The sequence below is a fragment of the Epargyreus clarus genome, unplaced genomic scaffold (genome assembly GCF_041222505.1).
Source record: "Epargyreus clarus isolate Ecla_fem2 unplaced genomic scaffold, WU_Ecla_fem_2.2 ptg000003l, whole genome shotgun sequence".
NCBI lineage: Eukaryota > Metazoa > Arthropoda > Insecta > Lepidoptera > Hesperiidae > Epargyreus > Epargyreus clarus.
In genome coordinates, this window is record NW_027332211.1 from 9,310,587 (window position 1) to 9,326,262 (window position 15,676).

Genomic DNA, 15,676 nt, shown 5'->3' on the forward strand with positions numbered 1-15,676 from the left:
CGCGTAGTTCTGCCTGCGATTCTTATTTATAATTGTCCGAAGGGAGATAACGTCTGTTGATTATTTCGCTGTCCATTTAAGATTATTACAAATACTGCAGAGACAGTTACATTAAATCATGTAGATTTGTTCGCATGTGAGTAAGCACAGTCACCTCGGTGAGAGGCGCGGGGCGCGGCTTTCGTCCGGCTATGTCAGTGCGCGCCGATTTATGATAATTGAAGACATGTTTCATTGGCGCTCAGATGTTTATTTTAGATAAGAACCTCTCGTGGCACTATTTCATGCGTCCGAATTGGCCGGGACGCGCGACCTCCCGCGAGCTCCGAGCTCCGCCGGCCGTGTCCGATTGCAATTCTCGCTTTGCTCATTCCTCACGATTTATGCATACGATTTGTAAGAGGAACACGACGAGTGTGAAATCGCACATACGATAAGATAAAGTTCGACTTTATAAAATATTTCAGAAGGTATCGGCAAATTTTCCATGCCGCGACTAACTCGCGGAGGGCGTAACTAATTTGTAATTATGAGCAATGCCGAACGGAGATGTAACTTCATGTTATGACATTACGACGCGACGAGCCACTTTTTCAAAGCATGCGAATTAAGTCGGGGTTCGTTGCGCCGACGGCGGTGGAGGATCGTTATTCATGGATTCGAGGTACAATGCATTGTTTACTCGTCAATGTTTGCGCCTCAAGGGATAGAGTGAGCGCGTCGTGCTGACAGCTGAGCAACGACTCGGCCCTGTGACTAGACAATGAATCCTAATGTCACAAATTTCCATCAACAAAGTCCATTTGAACAGAAAATTCCAGGTTGATGTAATTTTAAAGTCCAAAATAGAATAATTTTCACTCGTTATTTCTTATTATTATATTTCTTGAGAAACAAAAGCAACTACTATAGATATCAATATACTTTAGGAGATCATGCAATTCATGCTTTGTAAAAACATTGAAAGTATTTCTTCCTCGTCAAGAGAAAAATAAGTAAGACCTGCTGCCTGCTGTTACTAGCTTGTTCTAAAACTGTAGACATCCCGTTTTTAATTAAGTCGGTCGAAGATATTTAATGGTAGGTGCAGTTAAATTTGAAAACAAAAAAGACGTAGAGAAGTATCATCGTATATATGAATAAAAACATAGGTGATATATTTAAAAAGACGTTAAGATTTACACGCAAAGTTTATGCGTAGGTATGGACTGTACTGCTACGACGGGAACTTTCCCAAACTAATCTGATAGATAATAATCTGATATGGGTATCGTGTTGCACTAAATTACCATAACACTGTCAGTAATAAAAGATAAGAATGAACACCTTCTTTTGCAACTGTGTACTGTACTTTACATGCAAATATAAGTTTTTCTATTAATGCTAAAATCGAATTCGTAGCGAGATGCAGTCGCCTTTATAATTATTTGCAATGTTTACTTAACACCCTTTCACACATGAAGAGACATCCATAATACAATGCTTAGGGGCAGGTAACCCCTGCACATGTGCGTCGCGCCGCACTACTGTGCACTTATCCAATCTCTTATGAATTATATAATAGATTGTGATAATTTAACGGATCCCCATAACAAATGACTTGAATTTCTTAAAATTTGGAATAGTAACTAAATACCATCCGCACCAGACAACATCTAAGATACGATGGTTTTTCAAATGCAAATTAAAACGAAGTACTTACTACATTAAATACAGTAGTAATAAACTATGGATTTTATTTAGCACGTTCATTGTCGATAAGCTCTTTATACTCAATTATAGTGCATAACGTGAGTAAATTATGGGTTATTCGCGTGAACAACAACCAGTATCCACTTGTTGTTATATATTTTACAACATTTCCGTTGGATTAAAATTGTATACTTAATAAAATGATAATTTTGCAGGTACCATAGGCAACACATTGATACACAAACCCAGTTTTTTTTTAATATTTCACTATCCAACAATTCAGTCCGAAAATAAAATCCAGTTTTCGGACTAATGTGAGATTGTCACCTATCAAAATCCAGATAGGTGAGATTGTATTAGTCCACACCTACACTAACACTTCCAAAGATCATGTGGTAAACAAAATCATAACCATAACATCAACTACTCAACTAGAGAATAAATAAAATATTTAATGTACACGGAACCCTACGGGAGAACCGTTTACACTTGACTTGAACAATCACGATTAAAATCAAAAGCGAGGACAGTTTATACATCGTTGACGAATAGATTAAAATCTATTGGGCGATAAAGTGAGAAGAAGAAGGCGCTGCAACGGATGCGAGTAACGTAACTCCATTCTATTTGAATATATCATTCGGCTAAATGTAGGTTTATTGCTACTTTTCTCACGGAACTAATGTATTATCAATGTCTTTAATTGAAACCGATTTCGCCGTATCGTAGCCGTTAATGGTCGACGTCTCATAATAAATAATAAATTTTGAATTTGAGAGCCCTGACCATGAATACTAGGTATATGAAATACGAGTAGTATATAATATATACCTATACTTATTCAAGTGCTCAAAATAAAAAATGAATAATAAAAGTAACAGACAGCAGCTGCAGCAAATTCGCGTAGGTAACTGTAACGGTAGAATTGGATTTCCCAACCCGTAGTTTGAATAGGGTATGTGCGATAAAGGATGGTCAAGAAGAATGGTCAAGCCTCGATTTCATATTTTGCTACGCGGTGACCGCCGCAGTCGGGGCCGTAACGATGTAACTACCTTTTTTACGCATTATCTTTATAAGAGGGTCGGGTGTTTCCAAGGGAATTGAATGGCATTAACTGCTATGACATTAACAATACAGCCGTGTCTTCAAGAAGGAACCGGTTTCAGACTTTAATGGGTCACACGGTTCCAGCTCCCGAGTTTTTGTGAAGCGACCGCGACTTCGCAACTTGGATACTTGCTAAATTGTATGTTCATTATTCATTCCCCGAACATATAACTACTTTTTTATAACTATCATATAGATCAATCTTATATTTAATAGTTACTAATTCAAATTTACAAATTTTTAATTATATATACTCGTACCGATATTGTTTTTGCTCTTTAATTTTTTGTCTGTCTGTTTCTGATTCTTCCTCACACATTTTTTAACGACTTCAAAATTACTTAAAGGTGAAAGATGAAATTTGCAATTATTTATAATGATCCAATTACAAAATTGATATAAAATAAGGATTTCAATTCTTGAGACCAAAAGGAAAGTATTGAAATAGGTACAAATATTAACGATACCTGCAGCAAAAAATCTTGATTTACAATAGTAAATCTTCTATTTTACTAATACACCCAATAAAACATATTGTCCTTAAAGCGAAGAATGTTTTGTAAAGATGTGGAGAAATTGATTTCCCGTTAGCTGCAAGAGCTTACAGTGACAGGGTCAAGCCCTCCCGGAGCCATCCCATCGCGTGTTTCTATGCTAATCCAACGTTAGTATTCGAGAGCCACCGACAACTATTAATGGTTATAGCCGGCGTTTTCTCTTAATAGTTCTAATATTATCCGAGGTCCTGCTCTTAACAACCTAGCTGCGCCCGCGCACGACGCAATGCGTTTACGAAACAGACGCCTACGAATCTAGAAGGAACATAACATAGATTGAAGTAGTTAATTTCTATATCTATAGAGTATTCAATTCAAATATTACGAGCGATTTAAACAACAAATACAGCACCGAAATTGACGATCTGGCACTGAACTATATACGTATTAGCATACAAACGCATGCGGCACAGCGAGCGCGGATGGGTGCGGGCGAGTTGGAGCATTCGTTATAATTTTGAATGTATGAATGAGAAATAGCAGCGCACGTCGAACCGGGCGCGTGGGACGCGTGCCGACAATGAGCCGAGACAAGTCCTGGGCGTCCTTGTCAATGTGAGCCGCTTCCAGCCACATCCGTCTATTGTCATTATTTGTATTTATGCACTCCCGTAAACGGTGACGAGGATGACATGCCGAAACAAACGGTCCCCGTCGGCGAGATCTACATTCAGTACACAAAGATGAAGACAAGAAAAGTGTGTGGTATCATACCGCACGCTGAGCCCAGGCGGTGTGTGGTGTAAGATGCCCACTCATAATTAGTATCAACCTAGAATCTAGTAATTACAACTAACATAAGTAATTAGCCCACATCGTAAATAACAATATTTATCTAATTTCGTTTAAAAATGCATTGCTTATATTTACGACAACAATCATTAATGAATAAGATAGTTCTAAGTGTGAAGTACATTAATGCAGTCCTTTCGGCATAAAGAATGAGATACGGGGTTTGCTCATTTTTGTGTCGCTATTCAAAGGATGCTGTTAACAACCTCTTTCAAAAAGCGAGCATAATTTGATCGGGGTCGCATTTCTATGGGAACACCGTTGAATGCACAAACATACTCAATTTAATTTTTTAAATAACTGTTATTTTATTCCACTTTAAGTTATGTATGTATGTATGCAGCATATTGATCGAATGATAAGAAATACTTGCTTTAACTTTTTCATAGAAAGTTAAATTTAAAAAATCTTATAATTCAATTTGTTCTTACGTAATTAAAAATAATTTATGATTACAAAAGTATTATGTAGATGTAATCCGTAAGTATAAAATATTGATTTCTTACGGCACCCACATTTAATTCGAAGTATCGATAAAAAGAATCCCAAAAAAATTGGCTATCAAACGGCGAAAGGATATGCTAAACTTAAGTGATATACGTTGGAAGGCATAGGGGATAAGACATTCTTCGCTGTTGCGAACTCTTATTTCGATAATCCCGCTATAGGTATTCAAATGAGCGCTTATGATTTATTGAGTGGAACATTACCATTTTTATTATTTGTTATTCTTACACCTTTCGTTGGGGCCGGAAGCCACGCGGCCTCTGTCTCAGTGTACTCGCCCGTGAGAGTCGCAACAACCGCCTGTAACTGAACGCGCATAAAAACTCTACGTACACAAAAGATTGCACGTACATTACCATAGTTTACATATAAATTTTACGCGAATTCATTCCGTATGCACTGCACTAAAATTTCGGCGTTTATATTCACAATAATTGCTCCGATACACGAACGTTCGATTTGATGTACGGCCGTGAGAATTAGCGATTGATTTCCCGGAATTGATGTGATTCGACATTGATGGCTTCTTATCTAAAATACTCAATGATATTGACGTCGAAAAAGCTAAGCCACTGACTTCGCGCGCATGACTTTTCAATTTACCTACAGTTTTGACAGCTATCGAGATGTGGTGAAATATAGAGCGTGTGAAATAACACTAGTTAATTATGAAAAAGAAAGTTTTTGAATTTACTTCCTTTTTATCTTACTACGTGTGTTCTTTACGGCACTTTTTGCATAGAATCCGACGATATTGATGCAGACAAAGAGACAATATTTCATATCTATAACTATTTTTATAGCAGTTATGTCAGCGGAAAATTTCAAAATGATCACACTCTAATATTATACTTATCTGTATTGATTAGTATAAGTACCTACTTCGTTTTTATTTGATTCTAAAATGGAGCTAGTTTTATAATTACTTAGTCTTTTAATACTACGTTGTATTTCTTCTTAAATATTATTACACAAACATATAAATGAATTTGCATATTACACTGTAACTTCGCGTTAGCGGTAATATTTAACAGCATTGGATAAAGTAGTGTCTATCTATTATTCACAACTATTTGACATCTCCTTCCTTGATTAATTCAAAATTAGTGAGGCAACCAATAAGGCAACGGTAAAAACCAAAATATATTTGCCATAAAACAAGATTTATAACTTACTGTTAATCATAAGGCATAGCATAAAATATTTGTGATCTTTTTCGTAGGTATATTCATAGATTGGAGTACTTAACTAGAACTTAAAGGAAATATCGAGTAATAAAATTACAATATTTAAATGGAAATCTCGTAGTTAAATTCTATATAGGTACAACAGTCAATTCAACAAGAACTTACGAAATGTTTGTACAAAACTTACTGCCAGACGTCTTTATGGAGACTGATATGGGTGTCTTGTGCTAACGGCGGCAATTTGTAATAATCGGTGACGAGCGACTGAGGCTGCTGGTCTTCTGCCACTCCGAGCACCGCCGACGTGGCCGCACTCAGCGGGTGCTCCGCTCCGCTTGAGTAATATGCGCGCCAAGATTCACCACTCACTTCCATCACCTCCTTGCGTCTCCTGTGGACAATCAAACAAAATAAAATTAATAAGTTAATCTAACAATACTCTTACTGCTCCAAAACCTCCTACAATTCATTTCGAATGACATCATCGGGTCAGTAGAGCCTCGAAAAGTTTAAAAGTTCATTCATTAACTTGCTATTTTCGTAAAATACTCTGACGACACTTAATGCGTTGTGTAAGTTGCATAAACATTGCATAAACGCATGCGTCAACAACCACATGCAATAACATCTTCTGCTCATAACATTTAATCAAATTTCATTGACTCTGGCGAATCAATGGAGTAAACATAGCGTAAGATACTGGTATTCCAAGCTTGTTGTTTTATGACTGGATCGACTACAACTTACGAACCAGTTATTAGGCGTGACCATTTTGGTACGAATACTGACCTTTGATGGTACCATCAGCGTATAACGTGACGATATAATACGTACGCTAATTGTTGTGCACAACAAGACGTGAGTCAGCGAAACAGGTGGCCAGTTCAAGTGAACGGGTACATTTTTATTATTATCAGAAGCGAATCGGACCTGGTGATCGCAGTTTTCGCAAGGTTCTATGTCTAATTTGGACGATTGGCAGTGTCGAGAGATCATTGGACGGGTGGCCATACGTCACCGAGACAGGGTCGCTTGGTGCCGCGCAACCTGAATGTAGAACAGGTCCAAACCACTTGCAGAACCGGAAGGATACGAGGCAAATCCCTGTTCCCTCGCCAACCAGTTTAGGTCGCCTGACGTCACGCCCAGCGGTATCCGACGATGCAGACAAATAAATAAAAAATGTTGGAAGCACGCGTCGGACGAGTTTGACCGGATCGTAGTTCTACCTGATTCCTGTTCCTGGTGTTTGTTGATATCACGAGAGGTCATTACTTATTGTTATTGTAGGAGATGTGCGCCAATAACCTACATGCACGCGAAATAGGCTTACAATCAACGACCTAAGTCGTACGTTTAACGCAGCGTACGCATTGCTTTCTCAAGTTTTAGGAATTAATTTTCAGATCTTCACATTTCTTACTTTACTTGTTAGTTCTTGTATTTTAGATACATTATGAATAATATCTCAATATTAGTAATTAAACCAATTCCTTGATTATTCCAGAAAGCCAACTTTGACAACATATTACAGGTTTTTTGACGATACATTCATAAAAATCTGCTGCAAATAAAAATACGTAACAGGTTACACTACACCTCGAATCTCCACACGATCAACAAATTAACATAGGCTGTTTGGGAATGTCGTGTTAGTGTCAAACGAGAATAGAATATGCGAATTGGTTCAGAAAACTGGAAAAGCCAGCTTCTGGCATTTAACCAGCCGAAGCGTGAGTCATTTGACGAGTTAACTGGCAGGCGGTTGCGCAGGGGGGCGGGCGGCGCGGTTGCACCACGTGAATGAGATTCCGGTAGGTGCGCACGTAAAAATCGTGCAACGAATCTAACAGGTTTGCTGGGGTCCTTGCGAGGCCATCGGGACTGGTCTAACCTGCCCTGCTCAGCTGAACCTCGAATTTCCGACCGTTTCCTATCACGTTCGCTTCGACATGTAAACACACGAGCTTAGGTTTACTACGGAGCAACGGCAACTTACTCGCAATTCGCCACGTTCGTACGAGCTTTCACGTTGTATCTTTTTTGGCAATCGTTTATATCGCATTGTCGAGACTATAAATATAATTAATTGATTACTCTTTCTTTATTGTCAATTGTTCGTGGCATACAAGTTTCGCAAGATACCTACTTCGCGTCTGTTTGTTTGGCGTTGACTATTGAATAGAGCGATTAGAAAGTATTGCGCACAGCTGTCACGAAGACGTGACGTATGCTAGAGCGGAACGGATGGCTCGAGCAAAGGGTTGAAGGAGTCTCTGTTACACAAATAAAGCATTCGATTCGGCCATTCATCCACAACCGTTTGTCAGATGTCAGCAACTTTGCCCTTGATACGTTTCACGACTACGGTGTTGCATTAAGTAACATGTCGTAGAGCATATACCATATGGCTATACACAATCTATAGGTCAAATTCAAATCTCTATATTACATGAAAATACATCAATGTCAGTATCGATCTGATGAATATTATCAATTTGAATGGCATATCCGGACTGCTTAAAAATTGAAATTGATTCGCGGAATCGAAACGTTCCAGACAGTGCGCAATGAGAAAAATAAGAATTTTGAGTTCGATTGAAGCTGAGTGACTGTTCAGATGGAGATTTATCTGAGGTCGCGGCGAGTGTACAGAAAAGTGTCGGCGGCGGCGAGTTTCGAAAGGCGCTCGTCCACGTCCACGTCCGGTGTCGCGTCCAACTATCGATCATTCGGTTCGTTAATAAATAACACGTTGGCGTCGTTCGCCGCTTATCTCGGCTGTTCGGGCATGTGGAAAAATTTGGTGTAGGTGTCGTAACGGAGCGGCACGCATGTCTCGTAGGGTTGCGTGCGCCCGCCTGGCGTGCTTATCCTCTTCGGTCGTTGCCACTCCACTTCATTGCTTCATTATACGCCTTAATTAAAATAAAACAGCCTTAAAACAAATTAATACTTCTTAAGGTATCGTCCGCTAATTCAATTCAAGATATAGTATTGTGTTCGGACGAAGACAATTTTTATTAGAAATCCATTTACTTATTTTACAAGAAGCATGTGTGTAGAGTGGTGATTATTGGTTTCAAGTTAAAATCGCTTTGCACTAAGTCTAGCGTGGAAACTGGCTCCACGGCTTCACCTCTCTCACCCGACAGGTGCGGTGGCTGGCGGGGAAAGTATAAGGGAGCGGCTCAAATCTACGCATGTTTTATCATCGGTGATAAGAGAAACTAGCATCGATCCCGCTAATGACTCATTAAACTGGACATACTCTTAGAGCAACTAACTGTATCTTAAAAATGTTTATATGAACTTAACTGGTCGCTATATATATTTTTATGTTGATTTAAAAAGTTAAAACCTATGTACATATAAGGAATATTTAAGAAATAAACAAAGTAAAATGATTACATCAGTTATTTCGAACTACATTTGCAATTTAATTTATTGGATACATTTGCAATTTAATATAGAACGTTACCGATTAAAAAAGATAAAAGCGTAGATATGTATGTGTTGGTTTATTTAATGTACAAGAAATGAAGTAGACATCTCTTTTGTCGCATCATAATAAAAATAAACACACACCACGAAAGGTAAAAAATGATTGATAAATATTAAATACGAATAAAGGAACGAAGTCAGTAATATCCATATTTAGTGATAGTGACAATGTGCCATTATTAATCTATTTTACATTCTGGCATTAAACCTAACGATCTGAAAGGGAATGCGGCGTTGCTGCATTTCGTCAATTAAAGAATTCGCTGTCTCGGATTGTGGCCGCGCTGGACGCACGCTGTTATGGCTCCACAAAAAAGATAAATTCTTCATACCAGTATAAATAAATAAGGGATGAGTACAGTCCGCGTGCACCGAGCAACCAGCACAGAACGAACCGAACGAGAAGCATTTTCGACAAACCTCTTTTTGCGCCCTGACGAGGAACGCATATGCGATGATTCATTTACGGAGTTCTTCGCCGTATAAGTATGGCTAACATTATTACTTCTGTTTTCTTAGCAGCATTATATACGCTCTGCAAGAAATGTTTTCTTGGAAATATGCGCCCACGCAGATTAAAGATGGAAACGCAACATGGGCACTAAATAAGTCATGTCTCCTGTCTGCGTAACTAGTAGCGCTCAAGTGATCTCAAAATTTTATGACAGTAAATTATTCTACGAGTAAAGTTTCAATTGATCACTACTATATTGGTTAGCTTCTTCAAAAATTTGATAAATCCATTTTTCAGAATTAACTACGATATTGCTTAACTTAATGGCATGAATTTTAAGTCACAAGTATATGTATGACTTTATTAAAAATCGTTGATGTTAATATTCAATTGGTAAGTATTGTTAAATTTAATCAAATCTAACCACATTTCTAAAAGTGACATTTGACATGAACTTAAATTTTATAAAAGGCTCTTCACATCCCTCTTCATTCCTTTTCTTATAAAACCGTTGACCGTTGAATGACAGGACTCTTAGCATGACACGAAATCAATGATTGTTCCTTGAATCGTGTGGTCCGAATTGCACGAAGCATTCTTTGTATTGTGCTCGACATCGTGACGCTGGCTGTTGGTTGTCTCCCAACTAAACTCATGTCTACGGCCCACATTCACGATTTTGAATAGCATCTCCGTGAAATATTCAAAAAAATATTTGATAATGGTATTCATTTCATACACATTCTAAACGTACTGGAGATAATATTACCTTTAGGTTAGTTATAATCAGATTTTAAAGTGAGAGACCGCACAGCTTCTGCACCGTGCAGTTGGTCGGATAAAAATCTAAAAGTTGAATTCTGATATCTGTTCTCGATCGCAACCACGATATTAAAGCACAATGAGTTTATAATCTAAATCATTAATTCTGACGAAGACTAATTACGTTTATAAACAATGTGTTTAAATATAAAAGGCACCTTAACCATTCCAAAAAAATATACCTTGTAAGTTTGAAAATTGATGAAATATTTGACAGCATTTATATCATATTTATACAGTGGATACAGCGATCCATTGCGTTCATTGTACCGGTAATTACTCCCAACGAATAAGGACGATAAAAACTGCCCGCCGTTTATTACTATTTCTTTAAGCACCGTTTATAGTACAAAACAAAAACATCGACTCTATTAACTGTACATTTACTATAAATGAAATAAATGTTGCTTTGTAAAACCTTTCATGGGCTTGCCCTGTTAAGATTAAAAATTTAGAATCTTTGGAATTTTTACCCAAGTCATTTATTTGCGTTCCGTTTATTAATTCCTTATAATTAACGAAGTGCGTTCGTAATTTGTTAAATTATGCAAGTTTAATAAAATTCTGTAAATTTATATTTTGAATTTTTTTGTATTGGTGAATTTTAAAGTAGTAAAGTACTTTTTAAGTAGTAAAGTATTTTAAAAAAACCAGAATTCAAAAAATTAAATTAAATGATAAAATGTTACAGATTGAGTAACAATCAGAGTAACGCGATCAATTATAGTAACAACCTATCATCTATTTCTTTTTGTTACAAAATGCATGCAATACAATACTCTCAAGTATTTCGATTTCACAAATCAAAATGAAATATATTATTATGATCAATGCTGTGCTTTAAGCTCTAGTTAAGCTCGCGTAAAGTGTCTTATTAAAAGAATTACGAGCTTAGAAAGAAGGGACGCCCGCGGTGCTCGCTATACACGTATCTACTAAAACTTAATAAATGCATCGTTTCCGTTTCGTCTGACTTTTCTAATTTGAAAGCTCGTGTGTGGTCTACACTTTAGAGGGCGTGAAATAATAGTTTGTTTTGTTGTGTTCCCATGAAATAATATTTATATCCCACAATTCCACGCGTCAACATTTTATCAATTAATTAAACGATCAAACCAATTTACTAGTAAGGTTCTTACTAGTAAATTAGTGATACTTAATGATACATAGTAAGTTGTAAAACTAGGATTTATATAATTACATTTTTAACTCCCACATAACTTGTTATTGTAACATCAAAAACAGTAATTATATTAAAGGTTTTTATATCTTCTATAATTTGATACACAATTACCTACTTTAAGGTATGTAGTAGTTTACGAGTATATTGTATGATTATTATGCGCAGATGCTACCTTCAAAACGCTTATACCGATTGTGTGTAAAGCTACGAGGGAACTAAAACATGTAACACAATGAAAATACTGTCTATAAATTTTGTAATAAATAAAATAGAATTCATAAATGCCACTTAAAATGAATTTGCAATTCTTTAGCGCGATGATAGTAAAAACTTTGATACGTTACAGTTTTCGGTGGATTCGGCTGCTGTCAGTAAATGAGCATGAAGGTATAAATTAAAAGGCATGTCGCCTGCGCCGGCGCACAATGCGGAGCGCGGTCGCGCCGAGCATTGTGCCGTGCGAATTGAAACAGGTTGCGCCTGGCAGGTATCTATATAACGTGATTTATGACCGATTATTCTATGCTGCAACTATAATTAAAACGCGAAGCTATTAGGTATGCCCGAAAGATCTGCGACACAACCCACGGAAATGAATAAAGTTGATTTAGTGCACTCAGCTGTGATACTGCATTGTTTAACTGAGCACTTGGAGATAAACTGTCTAACTCGTTGACGCGGCGCAGTAATTTAGCTAACAAAAGATTTACGAGTATTCGGTGAACGACACTAAAATGTTTACCACTTTCTTGTATAAGCAAAACGCAATCAAAATCTTTCCTACGGAATGTGTTTACCGTTATATAAACAACACCATTTGCCAGCAAACCGTTCTAACGACGACTTTAAAAAGTGTGCAAAACAATTAAGAGATGCCTCCATAAATACACCCATGAAGCTTCAATAAATTATAAATATTTGTCGCATTAAGATAATTTATCGTAGTCTACACGACGCAAATCGACGAAGACGAGTGTAAAGAATTTTATTTGCAAACAAGTAAGTTGCAGGCGGCGGCGCCTTACAACTACGCGATGTTTTAATGGTACAAAAATTGCGAACAACTCATCAGCAAGTTGACGATTGTGAGAACGCGATCAATTATCCTGCGCAAATAGTAATTGTCAACAATAAATAAAGTATGAATTAATCGCGTGGGGATGTTTTCATTATCGGTTGGCTATTAAAATAGCGTGTCAATCATTTTACGAAGCAATCGGCGATGTAGCGATGGCGGGGCTGCGATGGCAAGGCGCGAGATAAGATTTAATTACCTCCGACGCCTATTTACATATTGTAGGAGATACTGACGGATATCTCGCAATTAGGGGCGTATGCTTCTTCCTTTTATGCCTGTAGCATAGGATAATATCTGTTTGAAAGCCAAGAATAAACAGTCTGGGCAAGAAAATTTGCAACCATCGAGTATAAAAGCTTGGTTTGCCTACGATATCCATTTAGTAGGTTATTTAGAAACACACATCGACACCATCTGTTACTAACTGCTTATAACTAATAAATATGCCTATCTTGGGATAAAATTTGCATGTAAACATTTAACTTGCAAATTAGTAACTTAATACTGGTAACATTTTATAAAAGATGTTTCGTTTTATCTCATACCTACTTCGGTCCTGTAATATAAATAAAATTGCTGGATATAATTTTATTTCCAGACGGATGCAAATGAACGCGCTAATTGCAAATAAAAATAACCTTCGCTATGACTATTTCTAATAGAAACTGTCGATCGATACATTACTTACATTAATGTTCCTCTGGTTATTTTGAAACCTTAACATTAACTATAATTTCCAGCTCAAAAATCAGACTCAAATCAGACAGAGCGATTAGAATAAGTAACGAAAGAACTCTATATTGTAGTTATTTTCAGTGTAGAGTTCGTATGACAATCTTGCAGCTCTATTATCAGATCACCTTATGAACATCATCACATCACATCGCCATTTATCATCCGTCATATCTAATAAAAAAAATGTCATCCATTTACGCACATGCACCTGCTTTATTTACAACGAATTTATTAAAATTCTAGGCGACCTCTACTTTGTAGAGCAACAAGGTTGATTATTAAAATTAGCAGGTATTAAGAGCAGCAGCTCGAAATACAGTGCAAAATAATACTTTAAAGTGGCTTCTAGCACTGTTCATAGGAAACATATAATGCGCCAAATCGGCGCCTGCTAATTGCGGAGGTCGATAATTTACGAGCAGCCTGAATAGCGCAGCCACCGCCACCGTCAACCGTCCGTTACAACTACGTAACCGCCCTACACGAATTACTCTTATAAATTGGATTTTGACAAGATTTATTACAAAGCAAATCATGACAATAATCTGCGGTATATATTATTATCAGCCGATTGACGTGTAGGTATGTTATTTGCAGAAAATTGTTACTCGAATTCGTTTTCTAAAATAAAATATTAATGATGATGAAAAAAATTAATCCAAAAATTTATGCTAATAGGTAAATTAAGACTGGGTATGTATATATAATAATATCCAGTATTTAAATTAACATTTAAAAATGCTCTCGGTAATTCTTCAGTTTTATTCCTGTCCAGGTTTATCACTAGTAATCTCTATAATTAAAGATTTTTTGTTGTGAACGTTACGTTATTGGAAAACGTTGATGGTGCAAGGATTAAATCTCTTATTAGACAATTTAATAATAATGGGTGCGGGCGGCGATTTAGATTTTTTCCTTGAGGATAATTTTATAGCCAATTTACGTGTGATAGAGTGATGCGGCGTGGCGCGGACGCCTCGGCAGTGGCTCGCCACCGCAGCCACGCTATCTAAATGCAAATCGGATAGGTTCGGTGGATGTCCACGATAAATCAGCCTCGCAGCCCGCGCACTACACCGTTACCCGCCCGACGATGCCCAAGCTCGCCCTTGGGCACAAAACATGCCACATACTATATGTATGTATAATATATTGCCGACGTCAACTTATCCACTTTGAATGACAACCACCTTCCGCGACGATAGTACACGTCCGTTAAAATCTTACTAGAACGACGGCCGCTATCTGAAAGAACTGGACAGCAATCCAACTGACTGGAGTGATACGGTGGTTGGTATGTGTGCTCACATCTCATTCACGGCAACTAGGTTTTGCAGTGAAGTATTCATAGCTGGGGTATTTATATCTCAAGCCCGACTGCAGGCTATGATAAGATTAGATAGCCAAACCTGTTACTATCTGCAACGTAGGTAATCCAGGTCCTGTATAAATCCCACTTAATTCACAAGCTCAAACAGCTCAGCTAACGGAGCTTTCATTAGCATAAATTAAAGATATATTTAATGTAACGGGCTAATAAGTGAGCAATTAACCTATAACAGATTAAATTTATTTCATTATTTCTTAATACTACTCCAGTTCCTAGAAATAATATATTGCCTTTAAATTTCTTATTGCAAATAAATATTTCTTGACGACATTAAACCGTAAAGTAAATGTATATCACAAAGAATTAGAATTAGAAAGATTTCAGAATTATTATTCATAAAATAAAATAAAATGTCACAAAGCAATCCTTCTAAGGAAACTATTGAGAAATGTAATTTTAGGTCCTTCAAATAATATGAATAGGTACATAAAACAGTTAATTTAATTTACACAATTTTATTTGGAAAGCTTCGACGACGTCAAAAACGTGTTTGTTTACTTGTTTACCGTTGACCCTTATGAGTAAACTTATATGTATTTCGTCATTCACGATATCTAAATATTTCTGATTAGAAATATTTTGCGCTTACGATCATAGATATTTTAACGATTTCCGGTTGATGGGCTATCAAGCCATGTATAATTGATATACGTAATTAGGTACAA

At 37.0% G+C, this 15,676-nt stretch overlaps 1 protein-coding gene across 4 annotated transcripts in view; it reads right to left on the reverse strand.

Moving 5' to 3' along the window:
* Positions 1-15,676, reverse strand: part of grh (grainy head) — a 106,629-nt gene that overhangs the window by 41,836 nt on the left and 49,117 nt on the right. For all 4 annotated transcript variants that reach the window (XM_073087494.1, XM_073087486.1, XM_073087477.1 and 1 more), the window contains one exon: positions 6,033-6,236. In XM_073087494.1, the coding sequence (XP_072943595.1) occupies positions 6,033-6,236 (204 nt within the window). The remainder of the gene's footprint in view (positions 1-6,032; positions 6,237-15,676) is intronic.